The sequence below is a fragment of the Chlamydotis macqueenii genome, chromosome 4 (assembly GCF_036417535.1).
Source record: "Chlamydotis macqueenii isolate bChlMac1 chromosome 4, bChlMac1.mat, whole genome shotgun sequence".
Lineage (NCBI taxonomy): Eukaryota > Metazoa > Chordata > Aves > Otidiformes > Otididae > Chlamydotis > Chlamydotis macqueenii.
The window spans coordinates 59028494-59051537 of record NC_141559.1 but is presented as its reverse complement, the minus strand read 5'-3'; the positions used below and the strand labels follow the sequence as shown (position 1 = coordinate 59051537).

The following is a 23044-nucleotide window of genomic DNA, read 5'->3' as shown; positions in this document are numbered from 1 at the left end:
GCTTAGCTACTTCTTTTTTATAAAGGAGCATTGAGGTTAGGGCGAAGTCATCTTAAATTTGTAGGTCCTCTCACTAGAGTTCTCCAGCTGGATGATTACTGTCCTAAAAAGTAGTTTGTGGTCTGTAATTTGAAAATATTAAATAGTGAAGCCAAAATTAAAAATGTAGGCAAATACTTCAAGAAGGTTTGAAATGGGTTTATCTTTCATTCCGATTTGTCTTTCAGAAAGAGAGAGGCATGTTCTGATGCGAAGGAAGAAAAACCTTTTGCTTCTGATGTGGAGCTTCTTGAATTAGCTGAAGATGATAAAACTTCTCCCAGTACTTTTCTAACATTAGAAAGTAATTGTGATCCTGAACGTTTTCAGAGAGAGGAAAAAGAAATGGAAAATAACTCAGTGGAACACAATTCTGAGAACAGCACTGTTCAAGATGACTTGGATGTTTGTTTATCAGATTGTGTAGAAAAAGAACTGCCCTTAGAGAAGAAAAAAGAAAAGGGAGAAAAAATAGAGAAAGATACTGAAACAGAAATGGATGAGGTTAATGTGACCATGACTGAAGAGCCTGTGTGCTTGCATACAGGAGGAGTTGAGGAACACAGTGGTAACAACATTCTCAAAGTTCAAACTGAAGTTGAACAATCTGGCGAAATATGTATGGAACCAAAATCAACACAAAGTGATAACATAGTGGAACCAAGCAGTTCAGCTTTTGACACGTCAAGAAAACCAGAGCTACTAAACTTTCTGGGTGACTGGCCTGTAGAACAAACAATGGGACAGAGAGTCAAAAGAGCTAGAAGACTAGAAAAATCTTCTCTGAAGAGCGATAAGGAGGGTAAAACTCCCAGTCAGCAGCATCCTGAGTTAGGTAAAGAGCAAGCAGGCCTGCCTGAGACCTGTACTGTTGAAAAAGGACATGAGGAGGAAAATCTAGCCTCCAGCTGTTCCTCTGTTAGTTCAGATAAAGTTACACCAGAACTGCAAATGATAGGACATTGGCCTGTCTCAGGCTCATTAGAACAGAGGCAACAAAGGTCAAGGAGAATGAGAAAGACAAGTCTAAATCAGTCCGATGAGGGTAGAAATACTGAAGATGACATTAATAGAAATGCTGTTGAGACCATGGATGTGCTTTGTTGGACACCTGTGAACACTGCAGAGCAACCGGATACAAAGAGTTTGCATATGTACCAACCTGAAACAGTAGCTATTGAAACAGTAGGTGAGAAAAAACCCCAGCAAAATAAGAGAATGAGGAAACATCACAAATTAGCCCTCACTTTTACAAACAACAATTTGCCCAAGCCTGAAGAAGAGGAACACGTGTCTATACTTAACACAGTAGAAGAGAAACCTCATGCGTGGTCATGTGGACAAAAAAGTAGCCATTCACAGACTGAATCACAGGACTTTGCTCTCCTGTGGAGATTAGAAAAGAAAATGCTTTTTCCTGAGACTACCAAAGTGTTGTATGGAAGACTAGATGGCTTCAAACCCAAAGACTTAGATAGTGACTCGGATTCTCAGGAAAAAATACCCTATCGCGTTATGTATGATAAAAGTACATTTGTGGAAGAAAGTGAGCTTACCAGTATTGATGAGTCTGAAAAGCTAAATATGCTGTGTAAGCTCTTTGAGTCTGTTTCATTTGAAGCTGTGAAAGATCTATATGAAAGATGTAACAAAGACATAGACTGGGCCACAAGTCTACTGTTAGACTCTGATGAAAAGTTGTGCAAAGATGTTGATACTGAATGCTTTCAAGTACAAGAAGCTGAGCCAGTTGTCGCAGACCTTGATTTCAAGGCAAGTACAAACCATGGTGAGAATCTCAAAGACTGTGAACAAATGCGGCAAGTAATTGGGGCTGGTGATATCTCTGAGCCTTCAGAAGACAAGAACTTATCACTCAGCATTGCAGAAAGTAGAGCTACCAAGGTAACTGTGACAGCTGCTGATACATCTGACTCATTGACTGCTACCTCACTGAATGATTTGACAGAACTGAAAAATTCTGGAGATGTAGCCCCTAGAACTGATGCAGACAGCTCAACAGCAGGTATCATTGAATCATCCATTTCAGGAAAGCAGAAGATAGAGTCTGAGAGTCCAGTGGAAGAAACTATAAATAAGCCATCAGTCTCACAACTTGATACAGATTTATGTATACCCATGACTTTGCCTCATGGTCCTAACACAACTTCTACCAATCTGAAATTTGAATTAAATAACGAAAGTGACAGTAACCCTTCAGAAAGCACTGCAGAGAATTCCAAAGTGACGGCTTCATTACTGAAAATGGATCATGCACCTTTGGTGGGTCCCAGAAGTGGTAAAGAACTGGAGACAGATAAAGAAACCCAGGGCAGTTCCAGGGACACATATGGTAAAGAAGAAGTTGAAACCTCAAGCTGGGATGAAACTAAAGCCAAGATTGAAAGCCCTATACCAGCATCACGTGCAGCCTTCAGTATAGACTGCCTAGAATTAACATTACCTCCTGAACTGGCACTCCAGTTGAAAGAAATATTTGGACCTGTTGGCATTGATGCAGGTACGGACATAATTATGTCCATATTTTTATGAAAAAACTCAGTTTGAGTAAGAAAGCCTTTCTTCCTTTGCCTGTGCTTTTTTTTTCCCTTTCATTCCTGATTTTTAGGGAACAGATCTGCACAGTTCCTTGTGATAGAGTACTATTGTTTGCTTTTGTTAATCCAAAAATGGAACTGAACTAAGTATGGCAAAAAATATAAATGCAGTAGTGCTACCATCTGCCTTTGTCTTTTTGTGTATGCATGTCCTTTAAAAGCCTAAGAAAATATATTGGCTTATTTGCATTTTGAGCAACAGGCCTTTGAGCCTATATTCAAACTCTGAAGGGATATTCAGATGATGAGGAAGATGCAAATTATGAATGGTTAGGAAAAAAGAAAGAAAAAAAAGATAGCTTTAGGCATCAGTTAAATTGGGGAAGGAGAAGATGAATGGTTTAGAGAGAAGACAAAGTGTGACTGTACTTGAAAGCAGACTAGTCTGCTGAGAGACTATGATGAAGGAAGCCATAAGCAGCTTGAACATGTGTCACAGGAGTTAAAGACTGATAGAAAAAGGAAGAAAAGAAAACACAAGGAATATATAGCTTGTTTGTTTTCTCTCTTTTTTTCTTTTTTCTCCTGAAGATTACTTGATGTGAAACCCTGGATACTTGATTTATTGGTGGATTTCACTGCTGGCCTCTTTGCCTTCCATGCCTACCTCCTCAAAAAAAAAGGGTTTTTTTTTGATAGCAGAAGGGTGTTTTATGAGTCTGAAATACGTCCTGACTTTTTACTTGATACATATGTACTTCTTGCCCTTTTATTTTGAAAGACTGAGAAACAATATCAGAAAAGATGTATTGTCATGATACCATGATAAATCTTGCAGTTTCTGTTAGAGTTAGAGGGGATACTTGGAGTTTGCTTCTCTGACTTTGTGTGTTTGAAAGGAGAGATGTGACTGCTGTTGGGCAGTGGCGACTATGTTTCTTACATAAAAGTAGTTGCATGTAAATTGCAATAAAATAGGGAGAATCACAGCTTCATGAATGAAACTATGATTGTAAATTAACAGTGGCTATGTAAAAGAAGGTTGTGGTAGAAAAATGGGGAAAAGGAGGAAGAATGTAGTTTTTCAAGTAGTTGTATTTCAGCAAGATACAAATAATGTTAACTTGTTTTTTCCTACCCTTTCTGAGTTTTTGAACACCAGGTAATGAATTCTGTGTGGAATGCTTGGGGGTTTGGTTTTTTTGTTGTTTTTATTTTGGTTGGTTGTTTTTCAACTTTGGTAGTTGCTGAAGTTTCTTTCAGGCATGATGGTTTGTGCAGAATCTCCAGAATTCAAATTAATAAGTCTAGGCTACTGTACTTAATTGCTTAGATAAGTTTTTATAGAATGCTGTAATGAATATATTTTCTTTGTTCCATAAGGATCACTGACTGTTGAGGATTGTGTGGTTCATATTGATCTGAATTTGGCAAAAGTGATTCATGGAAAATGGAAAGAATCTATTCTGGTTAGTAGATTTATTGCTTATGATATGGCACGCTTGTGCTTTATCGGACCATTTATGCCTTTATATGTTGGTCTGAATGTGTAAGATATAAGTATCTTTGTGAGAACAATGATAAAATACAATAGTAGTTTGTAAAATATGTGGAGTATATCAGCCTGTCATAATCATCACAGCTATTGAAAGACAGTTTTAGGGATGAAGAAACTGTATATCGTGTATATCATCGTGAAACCAAGGTTCATGGAGAAGGATCATAATGAATAATTTCACTACAAGATTGATAAAAAATTTCGCTGGCCAAAAATCATTACTGGCTTTTTGACATGTAAGAGTTATTTTATGAATAATTACGTGTACAAAACATCTCCATATACATTAATTGAGGCAAGTTCTCTAACCTCCGTTCCTTCATAGCCTTATGAAACTTGGAATTATTTTTGGCAAGTCTTTTGTTTAGTTTATTAAATTAAGGTCATGAAATTTTAATAGTAGGGCGTGTTCCTCTAGTTTGATGTGGTTTTGGAAAGATAGTTCTATCTTTTAAACTTTCCTTTGTAATTATTTTTCTTAAATATATTTCTTTTAAAATATCCAATCTTTGAGAAATACTGTGAGACATTATTTTGAAGCTGGTTTACTTAGAAGCTAACACTAGTGAAGTTCACTGCAAAATTTATAGCTTACTTGTAAAATTCATGGTTTCACTGTTTTTGTTTAGAAGCGTCAGAAGAGAGATGAATCATCCAAGTTGTCTGCAGAAGGTACGTTATGTATTTCTCTTAATTGTAAAAATACTTAATTCTTGTTATAAAAATATTTAATTCTTTGAAACTTCAGAAAGGTTGTGAATATTCTGTCAATTGAAAAATGATGGATTAATTTATTAAGATAAGCTTTTATTGCCCTTTATTTACCATTCCATTATGGAGGTGTTAGGGGAGAAAGAAATTAATTATAAGCAGAATCAGTAGTCCTAGGTAGATTCAAGCAAATAGCCTGTCATTTTGTGTACTTCAGAGAACTTAGAGAAGCTTTGGCTGGATCAGACAGCTGTTTGGTAGGACTTCTGTAATCTCTGTGGCAAGAAAAGGTGTGGCCAGAGAATTACCAGCAGAGTAAGATTTCTGCAGGTGAGGGAAGGAGGTCAGGAATACAACATTCACACACTGTTGTCCTTGTCAGAGAAATTGATTGTAGCAGGAAGATGTATGTCCTTGTTCAAAAAGTGTTAAAATCTCTGGCCATGTAGTTTTCATTTAGCTCCCAGAAGAAATGTCCCTGTGCAGCAGAACCCCGCTACTCTTGCATGGGACCTGGGTGAAGACTTGGATTGCAATGTGGGTGCAAACTCTCCATGCGAATGACCAAACAGTGCTGTTAGCATTAACTCGTAGAAGTAAAAAAAACAGATTGTTAAACATCTGTCCTTACGTTGTAGAGGAAAGGCAGATAAACATGTAAACACATGAGTCAATAATTCTCTCATAAAAGCAAACAAACCTCCCCACTTAACATATGTGCAAGATGGTTTACAGCTTTAAGATATGTCTTGGCACTTGAAAGTTTAGTGAGGGAGTCTGATGGTTTTGCTTTTGTTTTACAAAATAGATAAAGATGATCAGACAGTCTTTGGAAAATAGAAGAGAAGAAGGTGAAAACAATGTGGTGCTTTCTGCTTTAGCATTGATAGTATTGTTTTAGCAAAACCCAACCATATAGGTTGAAAACCTTAATTATTTTGGCTTTGCTTGTATAAATAAGCTAATAATTGTTTTATTTGTCATTTCATTTTTATTGCTTTTGAAGGTCCTACTGTGATTCAGCAGATAGATACAGATGACTCAGAAATGCTGTTATCTCAGAATACAGACAGTAAAATACAGAAGAAAAAAATGAACTGGGTTTCAGGCTCATCTAATGACACACAGACTAAAAAACCAGCAACATCAGATGTTTTTCCTTTTATGGATCACTGGAATGCTCAGATTCAGAAAGTTTCTCTCAGACAAATAATTTCCGAAGAAATTGCTATGCAGGAGAAGCAAGACCTGGTATGGTTAGCACCAGTTTCTTATGCTGTTTAAATTTGTTACTATTAATGAAGCAGAATATGTCTTAGCTGGTGACTCATCTTTGTGCTGCTGATTACAACCTGAATTTGTGAGACAAATGCATGCTAATTAGTAGTCTTGAGGACTGTGATACAGGAGTTTGCTTGTAGTAGTTGTTTCTGTTTGAAAAATATAAATCTCATTTCAAAATATAATATTTTGATTGTTTCACAAACAGATCATGGTGCATTTCAGTATACAGGTTAGCATTTATGTTTGGTTGAATTGTTTTTGATTGCTCACCTAAAACAAAACATCAGTGTGATTTCCCACACTTTACTGGGAAAGCGATACCAAAAGAAGTTCTTAATTAGCTGAATGCCTTGTTTGTTTAGAAGTAGGTTGAATTGGTTTTAATATTTTTAGTAAGGAGAACCCACAACATTCCTAACAGATGAGACATTAAAAAAAGTACTTGAGGTTAATCTCAAACAGGTTTCTGTACCCACCTGTCAGAAAACAGTAGTTTTTGAAAAGATTTTTATTAATTCTGTATCTTGCACACAGTTAGCATGCCCTTTCTGCTTTACGTGTGCATAATGCCGCCCTCTACTGCCCAGCAGTTGTTCAGAACGGGCATTTTTTTTTAATTTATCATTGTCTCTGATAAGTAGCTGTCCTAAAAAAAAGGAGTTTGTTTCTACTGATATAGAAAGTTGGTTGGATTAGCCTGTACTTTGAAAGAATGGCTTGTGGATTCTTTCTTTGAACTACATGCATGTGTCTTACTGATAATAACAACTAATGTTCGCAGCTTAATTTTCAGTTTGGATTCGTGGAGCTTGGCTTTGCTTTGACCCCCTCTTTTTTTTTTTTTTTTTTTTTTTTTTTTTTTTTAAATCTGAGTATTGGAATGATCAGTCTGATTTATTCTGGGCTATAATTATGTTTTCTTCCCGTCATGACTTCACAAATATGAATATTTATTACAATACAGCCTCAGATACACCAAAACAAAAATTGTTTATGCTGTTTAATAATAAAATGTTGTTGCAACCCCCAGCCTTCAATATAGAGTAGAGAGGTGGACTTTGCACAAGCTTAGCATTGAACTAGATAGAGTAGCAGGGAATACATTCCAAAACTTAAATTCCTCCTAAAAGAATCCTCCTTTTGCTTTGTCCAAGTTATGAGGGAGCTCTAGCTGAGTCACTTCAAATGACTGCAGAATACTGAAGTGGTGTATAATACAACTCACCTATCCCTACTTTGTTCTTATTAAATCAGTGTGACTGATATGTTGTCATTGCTGGGGGTGCATACCTACTGAGTACATATTTTTTTGAAATCATAGTAAAGTTGGATTGGCTCCACTGTTACTATATTTTGTCCTAATCAAGAACATGTAACATTTTTCCTTTGTCTTCTGGGTAGAATCGTGTTCCTTCTATGGCTAGAAAAGACTGTGCGGCTAAACTAAAGGAGAAGCAACTATTTGAGATGTTTCCAACTATTAATCAAAATTTCTTAATGGATGTCTTCAAGGACAACAAGTAAGAAATTTTTAAAGTTCTTTGAAGAAATGACATTTGGTAACATTCTGTAGTGCAGTTACTGTATTAAATATTAAGAGTTAAGATACTGCTGAAGAATGGCTTCTTCCAAATTAGCGCACTTTTTGTAGATCTAAAAAGCAAAATTAGCTGGCCTTAAAAGCAAAAATGGCATAAAAACCTCTATGTGTATACTCATTTCTTTTTTGAGGAGTAGACAGTTTCATTGGGAGAAGAATATCTATGGCTATTGACCTCTGACTTGCTGTCAGTGGAACTGCCTGTTTGCTCTAGAACTGAGGTTTAAATCGAGTGGGAGAAATTACTCGGGGTGGTAATAGTGGGTTCACAGAAAATGGCATCTGCTCAAGAGGAAAGCTACCATCACCTGATGTTACCTGTGAGTACTTTCTTGTTCACTGCAGCAGCTCTGAAGGAATGAGCCCTCTCTCCGTCTCTTCCTGCTGACGTTCTCTTTCTCTTTTCTGCATTATATTTCTGGGGTATGTGGCTACCTTCTTAAGTCCAAGTTCATGAGAACTGAGCTTTTTTTCAAGAGAAACTTATTTTTGATCCTTTGCCAATTGAATCTACATTCTCTACATATGGGTTTGCAGGCCCGCTTGTCAATCTTTGTGTTTGTCCAGGTTGTCGCCAAAACCTTTCCTTCTGAGATGTTTAAATATGCCCTTCATCCATCTCTACAGCTCAAATATTTTACCATCTCTTGTTTTTCACATTCTAAATTCTCTTCATAGTGTTGCCTTTCCTAAAATCTATCTCTACTTTTGATCAATCTTCCTCTTGTCTGCTTACTGAACAGCAAGAATAGTAAAGAAGAAAAAGGGTTTATTAGAAATCTGATGGCAAGTGATGCCATATCCTTATTTCATTAAATTTAATAACAAAGCTTGACTGGAAATACAAGGATTTTCCTGCATAACGGTTTCAGAAAACTGAGCTAGTTTTAAACTAGTTTGTACTATCTAATCCTGACCAGAGAAGATATAAGATGAAGTAACTTATCCAGCCCAAAAAGGAGTGTTCACCTCTAAACTAATGTCTGTTTGATTAAGGTAGGATGCAATGTAATTCAGTATTTCATTGTTCTTTTAATAGTCAAGTTCCCCTCAATTATGTTTTGATCAACCAAGACTGCATGTGTGTTGATGCTAGTAATGCAGTACAGTGAGTCTACAAGCCTTTGAGTAATAAGGTGGAAAATTCCATTCCAGTGCTTTATTTCCATTGTCATCTATTTCTGTAACAATATCAAGGATTGTAATATGCATTTTAACAAATGTAGCAACTACTAATGTATTTTTAAAGTCACAGATTTTACTTATCCTTTACAGCTACTCTTTAGAACAAACTGAACAGTTTCTGAACTGTGTTCTGGAGGCAGATCCCGTAAAAACAGTTATAGCTCAAGAAAGTGTTCATCAAAATGAAATTGTTTCTTCCTACAGTGCTGCAAAGAACCGGGAGAAGAAGGTATTTTTATTTTTTTTAAATAGTATTTAAACACATATCGAAAGCTATGTTAATGAAAACACGCTATAATGCATACTTAGCTTCAACATTGCAAATTCCTACAGGCAAAAAAAAGTAAGGAAGAAGATGATCCTTTGAGTGAAGTTTTTCAAGAATTTGAGTATCCACAATATGAGGATTTAAGAGCAGAAGCTTTTTGTCACCAGCAAAAGAGACAGGAATGTTTGAAAAAGGCTGGGGAGGCCTATCGCATGGGTATGAAGCCTGTGGCAGCATTTTATGCGCATCAGGTAAATGTAAATATTGTGCTTTTTGCCTGAATTTAGAGAGGTACTTAAATACTGAATTGGAAATGATAAGAAAAACATGGTGTCTACTAGAATAGATAAATTTGCTCAGTTACTGTTCCCTATGTAAGTGTTACAGTGAGAATCACCTTACAAGTAAACTCCCTTTCACTAGTCGTGATACTGATAGTAGGGAGCTAAAGTAACCAAATTCAGTGTGAGACTTCATGAAAGATGGCATTTAGTGCTTAGTCACACACGCTTCTTTTCTCATAGAACTCACTCTTGTGTAGACGTACTTGTAAGCACCAAGATTTGTGTCCATGTGGTCTGGCCAGGTTCATGCATGTGTGACATGGACCACAACAAACATCCTCCATATGTCCCTTGGGTTCCTCTTAATTGGTGATGAACTGTTTTTAGACATTTCTTTTGTACTTTTTAAGAGACAGACAGTTATTAAGATGTGATCTTTTGCCTCAGAATCTTGCTTACTTCATCCTCCATAAATCTTGGGCAGGATTGCTGCCTACTGTCTTTGCTTCCTCATTCTGACTATCTTTATGGGTAGAATCTGTCTTGGGTTGGGATGAACGTGGTGTGCTATGCCATGCTTTTTGCTGTCCATCTTGTTTCGGAATGTAGATCTGCTGCTGATCAGTCTTGTGTGCTCTGGCCTGAGAGCACAGGCTCTCTAGTCTTGATTCAAACACATTTCTTGCTATATACCGGTTTGATTGCTGTTGATCATATTATGGATTATAAGTATCAATTGTTCTTGTAAGCTTTCTTGTATGTAGGTTTCTCAGTGCCTTCACATGAGACCCTTCCATTCACACTTCATTCAGTCCACTCTTAAAAATTCTGTTAGAAATATCTTCAAAGGCTGTAGCTTTTCCCAGATCTAATAGCATATAAAAATTGTGTATGAATTCATATTATAGAAGTATTTAATTCTACACTATGAATTGCATTAAGACAGAACAAAAATGTAATAATGAGTCACGTGAATTTGCTTACTATCTTAAAAAAGCTTTCATGCAATTGGTATAACGTATCACTCAAAATCTTTAGATTGTTACTGTGCATGTAGGAAATATTGATTATCGGTCTTTGTAATGAACTCTTTATGTTCTTGGTTTATATATTCTTGAAGATTGGAGATATTCTAAACAAAGGTCTGCATGATTTTAAATAGAAACGTAATTTCAAGTCTTGTCTTACTTTTGTTATTAGCCATAATGACAAGTACTATCTGGAAATCTGTTATGTATTTTCTTTTAGGTAATAAAAAGGCAAACTAAGCTAACTTCATTAATGATAAATACTCTATGCTTGGTGGCCTTAGCCTGTCTTGAGGATCCTCTGCAAGTGAGAGTTACGGGGCTGGTGTCTCTGGTCATCACTTCAGATGACCTATTTTAAGAAAGTCTAAGACTGTCACTTCTGTTCTCTTGAGCCTTTGTCAGTCCAATACCTGGAGTTAAGTCTTACATTCCTTTTCAGAGTGTGCCTTACAGGTCTTTGAAGAAATAATTTCTTGCTTCAGTCTCTGATATTATCACTGCAAGTTCCATGGGAAATAGTTGGTACTTGTTGACTGTGTAATGTGAATAACTCTGCACTGCTCCTTGCCCCTAATTCCAATAGGGACTGTATTGACCTTGTCAGTCTTAAAAGATCTGTCAAAAATACTAGGAGAGGTAACAGGCAGCAACTATAAAAGGAAAAAAACCAACCAAACAAAAAGTGTTTGCCCTTGGCTTGTGTGATTTTTTTTTTTTTTTTTTTTTTTTTTTTTTTTTTTTAGGGAATGCGTTCAGAAGAATTATCTTCAACTATAATACTCAGCAAGTTTTTCCTGGGCTGTTGGGCAGTTTCTCTGACATTGTTTCATTAAATTTTTAGCAAAATACTTTCAGAAAGTAAAATTCTGTTGTTAGAATAATAAATCTGAACATCAGCACAGAGTGTAACTTCTTAGCTTATGTAAAGACCTTATGGTTTTGTTCCTTTTCTGTCTTTTTTCTTTCTTATAAGGCTTTTGTTATAATTTCTTCTTTGTGCCAGCTTTGAATAGTTTCTTAAGAACAGATTTCATGAAATCTCCTTGTGAGTGGGTCTCACTGAGCCTCTTCCAGAAGTTCTGTTGCGATTATAAATTTTACTGCTTCAAACTGTGAGCTAAAAGCACCCTGCCAGTACTGTCGTTTTGAACCCAGCGACCAGTGTGGAGCTTAGATTATGTCTCAGTGTGTAATAGTTGCTGTGCTTATGAATAAAGGGTCGCCTTCATGAGCAGAAGATGAAAGAAGCCAACCATGCTGCTGCTGTGCAGATCTTTGAGAAAGTTAACACTTCCTTGCTGCCCATGAATGTGTTGGATCTGCATGGTCTCCATGTGGATGAAGCGGTGAATCAGTTGTCCAGAGTGCTGCAGGAAAAAAGTGAAGGTAGGAATAAGCTAATAATTCCTGCTCTCTAAAAGTTATTCTCTTCATTTTCTACAAAGAAATCATGATATATGGCAATATCAGAGGGAATTGAATGTAACTTAATAACATGTAAAAACAACTTACTTTTGTGGTTTTTTTTTTTTTTTCCAAAGTTCCCCCATGGAATTGTTTTCCTTTGACGTGGCAATGATTCTTTTTGCTCTCTATTTTGCCCCTGCCTTGTCCTTCTTTGTAAATTTTCCTTTTCCATCTGTTTTATCTTTTACTCTGGTTTTTTTTTTTGTTTTTTTTTTTTTTAATTGAAGACTTGATCTATCCTTTCTAGCACTTCTAACAGAGGTGGTAATGCAAACAATTGTATTACCTGTGCATTGCTTTGTCAGAACTATGCTGCTTTTTTAATCTTTAAAGAAAAATAATTATGTTGGAATTCTAACCACAATTATATTGTCTTCAACTTTTATATGAAAGTGTGTGACTGTGATTTGAGCTAACTTTCAGTGTCTTCCATACTGATTTGTCAGCAGGATCTCTTGAGATCAGAATACTGCTGCTTCCATAAATGTCATTTTTGTGCAATTTTGTGTGAGGGCTCGTTTTTTCTCCTTGTGAAGTGTTCAAGTACTTCATGAATGGTTTTGGTGTAAAAATGTAAGTTAGTGCATTATTAGTTTACCCTATAAATTTAAGCACACTGGGAATGCTTTTATAAGAAATATTTCGTATGCAAGGTACCAGTGCACAAATTTAATTTTTTTAAACAGCTACTCCATACAGTAGAAACAAAAGTTTTCAGTGGGATCTTAGATAATCCTTTTCTTTCAATATACATCAGATAATTAAATTGAATTATCTTGTGCTATTCCTAAAATGACGTTTGTATACTTTAAGCTGTAACTTATTGCTTTTTTGAGCTAAATTTCCTGAGCTGCACTTACATCAGGAGTCCTGGAATGATGGTAGGGACTCTCTGTTCAGTCCATTCACCTAAATCTAAAAAAAAAAAACCAAGTTCATTTCAGTGTGCATACATGGGAAAGGGATCAGTACTGGGCACTTAATGTTTGCAGAATTAACAATAAACTAACATGAAACCCAAATAAAGTTAAGAGAGAGAGTAGTTGAGGAAAGATAAGTTAACTGATAATCTCAAACTAGCAAATCTTGGCTTGCTCTGAGAATCCAGTTTAACTTACATTTTTTCCTCTTTTTCAAACCCTTAAACAATTTATGTTGTTGTGATTTCTGGGAGAAGAGCAATTCCTCTTGCTAGCAGAGCTAGATGCCGTAATAAAGCTCATGTGATGTGTTGATCTGTTGACTCACATGCTCCAACATAGCAGAAGTTATTCAAATAAGTGTGACTTAAATGTCAAAAACTGTGGATTTATATTTTCCTCCTCCTTCCTTTCTTTATCCAACAAAATGTTATTTATTCACATAAAGATAAAACGTGGAACAATAGAGAGAAGTGTCACTTAAAAATTAACTAAACTATACCCGCCTGTTTTAATTTTGCAATTTTAATTTACATCACAGGATGTAAATTCCAAGTGAAGAGTAGATGATAGAAACAATAAAGCTGCTATGAAATTAGAAGGACTTTGTGATGATCACAATGTGCTCATTGCAACCAATCTGGATTTTAAAAGCTTGACTATATTTTTTTTTTTTTTGGAATATCTTTTTCAAAAGAGTGGAAAATGGCTATGTGTATGTAAAAGATCCATAGCCAGCATGGGAAAGCAAAGTTCTGAATCACTAGTGAGAGTTTTCAGAAAAATGGATGGGAAGGTTATACTGAACACCAAGTCTCTGCTGAGGGAAAATTTTAACCGTTACAATCCCTGCTGTTACAGAGTACCAGCAGACTGGTGGTAAACCATATCTCTGTGTTATCACGGGAAGAGGAAGCCATAGTCAGGGAGGAGTTGCTCGCATCAGACCAGCAGCTATCAGATACCTCACAAGCCACAACTTCAGGTGAGTTTAGATTTTTGTTACTGATACATTTTTTTTCTTAACCCACATTTAACTAACTGAAAATTGAAGTTAGTTTTAAAATACTGTTGAACTACTAAACAGATTAAGGCAGATCTGCTGTTTCAGATTGAAGTAGGTCTACTGTTTCATAAATCCAAAGCAATTGTGTGACACAAAACCATTTTATACAGGGCACCTATTAAATGTTAGGTTCTTTTCTAATTCATAGATGAAAACACTATGAATTAAACTTATTTAACATAGTTCAATTACATATTTCCATTCAAGGTTACCAGCTTTACTGTGAAAAGCTGTTAATCCTGCTTTTTATTGGTCACCAGTGCCTGCTTTAGCTCTCAACTTCCTGTGTGGGACAGCAGCTTAGCAAGTCTGAGCTGGCATTGGTGTGTTTGCTGCTTTTTCTTTACAGGAGTGTATGAAGGCGACTGTGAAGGTTGGACTCAGAAATAGCAAATACTTCCCTTCCCATTTCCTTCTTAATTTCTACAGAAGACAAGGGAGAAAATCTGTTTGGAAAGAAGAGAGAAGGAAAAGGGAGCTGGAAAAGAGGAGCAGAATAAATATAACCAAGACTATTGGGCAGGTTTTTTTTAATAAAAAATCTTCTTCTTAGTTCCTGCTGCTTCCAGCTCTTCACCTGTCCAGACCCTGTAAAGTCCTCCCGTACTGTCACATCCAGAGGACATGATGCTGATTTCCTGATTCTCACGTGCACACATACTTAACTGAAAAGCTTATCACTTTCCATATGTTTGATGAGGGCTGAAGGAGATGGCATTGCACATAGCTTTCACATTGAAGTTTCATCTTTTCTCGTTTCACAGGTTCACAGAAATAAAACCAGGCTGCCTGAAGGTCATGCTGAATTGAAGGATTGTCAAGAAGAGGAATACAGAAACTGAGGTGTCAGATTACAGCTAAAAACTTTTTGAACAGCTGCAATAGTATTTTGTTATCTGTTTTAAAGGACAATATTTTATGAGAAATGGTCTCAATTTACAGCACGTGATTTTGTCAGTATGTTTCCAATAAATTTTTTGTGTGGAATGGATCCTTTTTTGAACCTGCAAAAAGAAGAAACAAGATTTGAAGTCTCAGAAATGCAGATTAAGAATTCTGCTGAGCAGTATATAGTGTTTTAAAGGGAAGTTAAGGTACACTTTAAATATAACTGTCTTCTCAGCGTACCCAGTCTGTGTCTTTTGACCCTTACACATTTTAATTGCTGTGGATTCTGTGCTTTCAAAACATAGTACCTTGTACAGACTTATTTTGTGATTCAGAACTTTGTACTAAACCCTTCAGAAGAGCACAGGGGAGGTGGGAACTCAGCAACTACTTATATTTCAAATCCCATTACAACTGAATGCTAAATATTTCCAAGTTTCTTCAAAAGTCTGATGTAGTCTTTTTAGTGGTTATTTTGTGATGGGTTCACCAGTTGTGGTGTTATTCCATTCTAAACTTCTCCCGATATTGATGCAAGTTGCATATAAAGGACTATGCATTAAGACTAGCTGTATGTTTGGTAATTTTGCAGACTTTCTGTGATCTGTAAAAGGGAAAAATACAACACTGTAGTTCGATCTCTACTTACACGTAGCTAATACTGTAATTTTGCAGGAAATACCCTTACTTTTTTCAACATCTACTAGATTGAAAGTGTTTCTTCCTTTATGGCTTTTTTAAATTGAGCAAATTGAGTACTGTTTCGCTTCACAGGTGTCTAATAGTGACATGCCTTCATTCTGTGTGTATTAAATTTGGTGCTTTCCTTATAGAAAATATTATTGTCTGTGAGACATTTTAAATGTATTTTTAACATCAAAGTAAATGCTAATACTACAGTAGTAATTGCCTAACTGGGAGTCTCAGAGTACAAAAGTTATTCTGGTGGTGGTGGTGTTGCATCAGCATCTGGAAATACCTGTGTAAAAAAAAAAAAAAAAAAAAAAAGCAAACCAACAAAATAACCCCCCAAACAATGCCCTCCCAATTAAATATAAACATCAGTGCTGTAAGAACATTTTCAAAATAGAAATGTCTTCTAGAATGCATTACTACTTTTATTTACATCTTTGCCTCTTGAAAGGCATATGAATTTTTGTTGTAGGGCTTTTTCAGAATAGGTATGAGTTGTGTATTAGGAATAATATTAATAGGTTAAGGATTAATGGGAGGATTTTTTTGTTTTAAGCCACTTTTGCAGTAAATTTGATCCAGGAACGACATGCACACAGAATTTGTGTATTAATCTATATGTGTGCAAGTTCTGCCATTTGTATGCATGGGTAGTAATAAGCAAGGAACTTCTGTTAGAAAAGCTGTGCACAGAAATAGGTTTCACTTGAAAATGTGTTTGTGTAAGTTGCTGACAAACTGAAAGACATGATGTTTCCCAAATATCCATATTTACTGTGATAGATACACAGTGAATGCAGTGTAATGTAGACTTAAAAATGAGTTTGTCATGCTTCAACAGATACAATAATCTTTTCCAGGTGATTTCAAGTGGAAGAACACCTCAAATAATATTTAGTCAAAGGGACTCTTACTGGAATAATAGACTGTCATAATAAGTTATATATTTTTTTTGTGGGTACTTAGTTCATCTGAATTATGTCCCTTCTCTCCTTCTCTTTGAGCTGCTCTGATAATCAGTGGGTGAAATACAAAAGATTTGTGCTCCAAAACAGCACACAGCAGTTCAGACTATCAATTGTCCAGGGTTAAAGATGCTAGAATTGCCTTGGTGGAGCTAGGATCTTTCCTTCAGAGCAAGGAACTTCCTTCTGCTCCTGAACAGGTTTTCCTTAGTGCTACTGTTTATAACGACGGGAGCTTCAGCTCTCTGGGGTGGCTCTTTAAAGCATAGTCCCTGTTGGTTGGCCTGGGTTGCTGTGTTGCCCAGCAAAGGTCCCAGTGTATGCTCAGAAATGTTGCATGTTGAGCTGCTGAGTGCCCAAGCCCTACAGTGATGTACTTGTAAACAGGGAAGTGCTAATACATCTGGTTGTTAGGGAGGGAGCCTGATTCACTCAGCATATTCACACCTTTCCTGACATGGACAAAGACAGCTTAGATTTCAGTTCAAAAGACGAGCAGAAAAAGTTGTTGTCTTGCCCATCTGCTCATCATAATCTAGCTGTTGACAAGTTTACCCTGGAGATGAGAATCACAGCTTTTTACCTTTTTCTGGCTTAGCAAGGGGACAATTGCACTTTATTCTCATTTGCCCAGAAAATGCTCTAACCAGTGTGCTCAGTAGTAGTCTTGTAGCCACTGCAAGATAAAAATGCAAGATCAAGGGGACAAAAGAGATTAAAGAATAAAAAGTGCATAAACAGTCTCTGGAAGAGGGCTAAGACTCTTCAGAAGAGAAGCTGTTACCACTGAGCTTCAATGTCCTTCTGTAGTCCTATTTGGATAAATGCATAAAAAATGTTCAGGGCAAAACCTCAGCTCCACCCCTTACTACAAGAGTTTGTTTTCTCCGGTCTGTCAAAGTCAGCAGAGAAGTACATAGCCTAAGAGCAATTTGGAGTACTTTTCTCTCTTCCTCTCTCCGTTTCCTTTTGGGCAGAGGTTGAGGATCACTAAGGTACTTTGAATACCCTGTCTGGTTTTAGGTTGATCATTCACCTAGTATAAGTTGTTTGATTACAGGCTGAACTTTGATGCAAGCCAATGGTTTAAAATCATAACATGAGAAGAACTGGTCTTGCCTTTATTGAAGTTGGTGACCAAGCCTCCATCAGCTTCAGCAAGTCGAGGTGAGGCATTACAGTTCCAGCTTAGAGAAAATAACGAGCTCAGCCTTTTTCTTCCACAGGAGCTTAAGCATGTGCTCAGAAGCTGTGCTGAGCTGGATACAGAATGCAGCAGATGGTCAGTGCACAAAGAGAAAGAAAGTAGACTTTTATTAGTAAGACTCTCTGTATCTTCAACTACTTGCCAAACTGTCCAGAAAAAAAAAATCTACTGGACTTCTAATATTTCTTTGACTGTTTTTATAATATATAGTGGAATTAATTATATCAAATATAATTATTTCAAAATGATACTTCAAAGTGGGTTACACTTTAGAACTTCCAGCTTTTCTGATGTCTTTTGTAGTTACATCAGTGAGAATCCTGAGGTATCATGTAAATTCTATATCATCTTATACTTTTAGTTAAAGTAGCACTTACCTGTATTGCCACCAGCACTCTGAAATACAATGTCTGACTGTTGAAATACCTATTTTCTGAACCACTTTTTATTCTATTCTTCAACGGCATGTGGCTGTGATGACTGGTGACCTTTAATATGTGACTTTTGATTTCTTTTTAAAAAAAACATTTTAACATTTATACCAATTTTTAATTTAGGAATTTTTTTTTTTTTTAAGTACAAAATTTAATGCTTGTGGTAGCATTTATGACTAATCTTACAGTAAATGAAAAACAAAAAAGGCCCAGAGGTGCAATGCAGAAAGTTGTTCATTTAAGTAATGTTTATGTTTAAAAATGTATTTCAGTTGATTGTGAAGGTAGTAGGGCAAAAGTGATTTTAAAAAAAAAATATTTCAAGATACCTTGATAATATTTTAATGACTTTGGCTTTTGCTTTTAACAGTATGTTGTACAATTTTAGTTAAACTCTAATGTTTTTACAGGCCTGTTGAAGGGCACCTCAGGCAAAGTTTAACTGGCTTTTTTTTTGTGGCTGTTGGAAACCAGTGTGACTTGGGAAATCCCCATTTTTAACACCGTCGAGATACTCTAGTCATAGCCTAGAACATCACTAGAACTAGTACATCTGGAATATCACTGTTGTGAATATGTACAGTATCAGGGAAGATCTTTACATGCTCAGCAGAACATGTATACTACGAGGTTTTACTTAAGGAAGTGAAATGTAACTGAATTGTTACTTAATCTTGCCACAAAATATGGTGGATAGACAAGAGAATAATTTCATTGTTGATAATGGCAAAGGAGGATCATCATAAATGTAATATGAGAAATTATACATAGACTTTATGTTACTGATGCTTATGTCTTCACATGCAATTCACATTTCCAGAATAATATTGCCCTCCTTGCAGAGATGAGAGGATAGAACGTGAACACACTAAAAAAGAAGAGTTCATTGGCTTACCACAATTGCCAAGTATTGTGTTCTCTTAAAAAAAAAAAAAAAAAAAAAAGCACAATACAAAGCCCAGCCAAAGCCCAACCGTTCGTGCTATTTCAGCTGCATAAAGTGTGCAGAGGTTTAAATGGCTATATGTGAATATGCATGTGGAAAGACCTGGTATTGCAGCTACCACTTGTAAAAGCTGTTAGGACCAGTACATTGGAAGATATCAATGTCTATTTTTAAATTAAAATTAAAAAGTGATTTTTTTATTTGTATAAAGTTGTAATTTTGCTGTCAACTGTAACTTTCATTTTTTACTGAAATACAGTTTTGTAATTTGCATTTACGATTTCTAATGTGAAAAGGAATTTACAAAATCTAGTTTAATAAAGGATTTTTGCCACACGTATAGCCTTCTGTCTTTCCTTGGAAGACTACATTTCAACTTGTGTCAGATTTTGTCAACTAGCAGCCTTGGAGTTCTGCATGAAAGCCACTTGCCTTGACTTCAGGATACCATCTGTAGGGAGATGAAGCAACCATCTGCAGGCGTAAAAAGGAACAGATTTGTGGCCTGATTTTAAGTGTTGCGAGTGAGAGCTGAATGCTCACATTATTGAAAATGAGGGTCATAGTTTCAGATTTTTTTGGCCTGAAATAGATTGAGAGGCTGTTCAGGCCTAGCTGATCTTGTGAGAGAGCGAGGGCAGTGGTGTACGTCAAGGAGAGGGGCGGCAAGTAAGACCAATGTAAAGATGAGAGCTTGGGGGAGCGAAGCGTTGTGCATAGACATTATTGAGCAAGACCCCTTAGCTCAGAGGCAGTGGCTGTATCATTGTGGGTTCAGAGGTAGTAAGCCTGGCTTTTCCCAAGCCTGCTCTGTGCAGGTCAAGTGCAGATATTCCCGTGTCATGTTCCTGGAAGTGTGGAAAGACACCTAAGAGCAAAGTGCTGACCAGAGTCCACCCCATTTTATTAGCTCAGGTTGAGGAAAACTGGCTTTGACCCAAGGTAGCTCCTGCAGAGTCATTCCTATGACTTCATTACCTTGTAGCTTGGATAGACTGCAGAAACAAGCCAGGTTTGTGCATTTGCCCAGCAAAGCGCTAATTAATAAGCTCTTTAAGAGAGCAAGGAAAAGAGGTTTTGGGAGTATGTGAAAGCTTGGCAGATGCTGGCTTAGGTCTGATGTGGCTGATTCTGAGCCACAGCTATTAGACCACAGAATCAGTGAATGTCTGGTTCGTTGTGTGCTCCTTACTTACAGGGCTCCCTCTGGCACTGTGGCTCAAGGTCCACCTTGGAGATAGTCTCAAATTGTTGTGTTTTAAAGTGGAGGTACTGCTACTAGTCTTGCCTTCTCTGTGGAGGCAGGACAACAGTTCAACGTGGAGGCCCAGCTTGACTCTTATGCTTGCTAAAACAGTCCATCCTGATCACCAGCTTCTCTTTCAGTTCATGCCTTTATTTGTTCTGTGTGCTGGCTCACTCTGAGCACCTCTCTGCTTGTAGGTTGGAGTATGCCCCTCAACCGCACTCTGGGGATTTCTGAGAGTCCTTCTCCCTTTTTAAATATGAAAAGTGGAATATTTTAGTCTGTCCTTACTTATGGAAATGTTTTGAACTCTAAGGCTGAAAACTGAAGTGTGGTTAAATAAAGATGTTGCTTGAGGCAAACAGAAATTTTCAGCCCAAATCATTAAAGCACAGTTAAATGTTGTGACAGCTGGTGGGATGCATTGGGTGGCTCGACAATAGGTGGTGCCCTTGCCAATGGCATAGAGTGATGGTGGCAGCAGCTTTTACTGTGCCCTTACCAGAGCTGTTGTTTCTCTGTATGACGTGCACTAAAGGATGTTATTACACATCACGTGCTGCTCGTTTCTTCCTCAGAAGGAGAATACTGTATTCGGAGTATTGTTTTGGTAACTTTTTTGTCTGCTTCACAGGTGGGTGTGGTAGAGTTTGTTTTCAAAATATACTTGCTGCTCTGCGCTAAAGATGGGCAAGAAGTTCACTTTTGCACTCAGATTTGAAGATGATAATGGTGGGGTTTCTCCTTTAGCTACCCTGTGTTGTGTTTTGTAGAATGGATGTCCGGATGCTTGGACAAATCAGTCTGGAGATGGACACATACATTGTTCTGTTTGGTGAAGTCCTGTGCGACTGTGGGTGTTGCTGGTCGCACCGAGTCTTCTGGAAAACCCACGTGGGGAAGGACCCTCTTAATGTTGCTTGATTTTCTACATCACAGGGCCTGGCTGGGCTAGCAATGGCTTTTCATTAGTTGCCATTATTAATTGTGCAGGACAGATCAGTAGATAAAGTTTCCTTTTTCCTATAGGCCGAGTGGCTTTTACATGAGCTGGGAGGTGCTGTCTTTTGAGGATTAGCTCAGGCCCCTTAAACAGGGCCTGTGTTTGTCCCAAATGACAGGAGCTTCGGAGGATTCAGGAGTCTTTACCACCCCCTAGACTGGTCTGTCCTGCGTCCCTGAGTGCCAGAGAGTCCTTGGGACCCTTAGTCAGGCCTGCAGCCTTTCTCTCCCACACCTCAATGGAAAATCTGTCAGGGAGACAGTGAGGGAAGCTGTGGGACACGGAGATACCCTGTAAGCTGTAAGAATCTTCTGGGAAAGATCTATGGAGGCATGTGGATGGGCCATGGCTGAGGGATCATGTGTATCTGGTGGAGGCACAGGGCCTGAAAGAGCTGTGGAGAAGGCTGGCTACTGGATCCAGAGGTCACGCAGGACTAATAAACTGCTGCAACGAAGAAAGGCCTGTTATAGCGTGAGGGGCTTTATGGCAGAGTATGGATGGTGCCTTGGAGTAGGGGCATACCAGTGAGTTGGGAGAATGGCAAACACTAGAAGAGATCTGCTAAAGCTGACCGGGAAAAGTGGCAAGTGGGCAGTGTGGAGGTGTCTGGGAGACGCTGAGGTGCTGCAGGACCATGCAGTAAGGTACCATGCGTGGGTGGGACACTACTTCTGGGGCAGGCCATTTCCTCCAGCTCCAGCAGAGCAGTGCTGGTATATCCAAACCAGCATCTCAAAGCAGACTGTTGCTGGGATGCACCATTTGGAGGTCTTGCCGAATCAAAGGTAGTAGATAGGGCTCAACATCCTGTGAGTAACATGTTTTGTACCATGTTCAGGTTTGGGGTTTTCTTTCTAGCTTTATTTATGTAGCTTTCATATTTTAAGAATGGTATAGATCTTTGTCTTGACTGAGACAAAAACTGTGTTGCGGGCTTTGGGGGTGGGGAGGACTTGCAGTTTTGCTAGGTTTTTGGCTAACAAATGAGGCTTTTGGCATTCATTCCACCCTGGCCATTTAGGCAATCCCTGCCTCTTCAGGGTTTGAAAAAGGCAACCATGTATCCCCAGTGCCACAGGGGCTCCCCATGGCTGGAGACCCTTGTGCTGTGTGATCTTTTAACTCGGCTGCGAAAATAGAAAGGACTGAGAAGGGAGCACAGGATAAAAGCCACCATCTTGCTTTCCTCCCTATTATCCTAAGCTCTTTGTGTCCTCTGTTATGGTGCTGGATCTAAAACTAGATTTGTGTGTAGGGAATGTTTTTTTCATATGGCTCAGGAGACATCTTACATGACTTGGGGAGCGCTAAAATAACAGTAAAAATATTAAATGCATTTCTTCTGTGTGATCAGGATATCTGCGACTGTCTTTGGGCAGTAGGCCATTTGAGTGTGGTAATGCTGCTGTGACGATTGCTCTTTCTACAAGCTTGGTAAGCAACTTAATGGGTCATTATTCTTTTTGTGTTATCTTGAGAAATAGGACACCCCCTCCTTACACATCCTTGGCTGGTCGTACACTCTGAACAGGAGAGCAAGTCCTGTCAGCCTGGGCTGTGGGAGCTCGGCATAACAGTGTTTGCTCTACGTCAACTAACTCACAAGGCATTGCCTTGGATTCCTACCTCTGAGTCAAGATTTTCCCAGGTTTTTCTCACCTTTCTGAATTATCCTCTTTTACTGTCTG

The 23044-nt window shown here is 37.7% G+C and overlaps 1 protein-coding gene across 6 annotated transcripts in view; it reads left to right on the top strand.

The window, feature by feature from the left end:
- The window catches only part of N4BP2 (NEDD4 binding protein 2), a 42003-nt gene extending 22563 nt beyond the window's left edge, over window positions 1-19440 (top strand). For 3 of the 6 annotated variants that reach the window (XM_086746354.1, XM_086746356.1, XM_086746353.1), the window contains exons 10-19: window positions 228-2560; window positions 3981-4066; window positions 4785-4827; window positions 5873-6117; window positions 7552-7670; window positions 9026-9164; window positions 9245-9454; window positions 11736-11904; window positions 13767-13890; window positions 14736-19440. In XM_086746354.1, coding sequence (XP_086602480.1) covers window positions 228-2560; window positions 3981-4066; window positions 4785-4827; window positions 5873-6117; window positions 7552-7670; window positions 9026-9164; window positions 9245-9454; window positions 11736-11904; window positions 13767-13890; window positions 14736-14781 — 3514 coding nt within the window. In that variant the 3' untranslated portion in view covers window positions 14782-19440. Of the gene's footprint in view, window positions 1-227; window positions 2561-3980; window positions 4067-4784; window positions 4828-5872; window positions 6123-7551; window positions 7671-9025; window positions 9165-9244; window positions 9455-11714; window positions 11905-13766; window positions 13891-14735 lie in introns of those variants that run through there. The other 3 variants (XM_086746355.1, XM_086746357.1, XM_086746358.1) reach the window with 3 other exon arrangements.
- Window positions 19441-23044: the final 3604 nt, after the last annotated feature.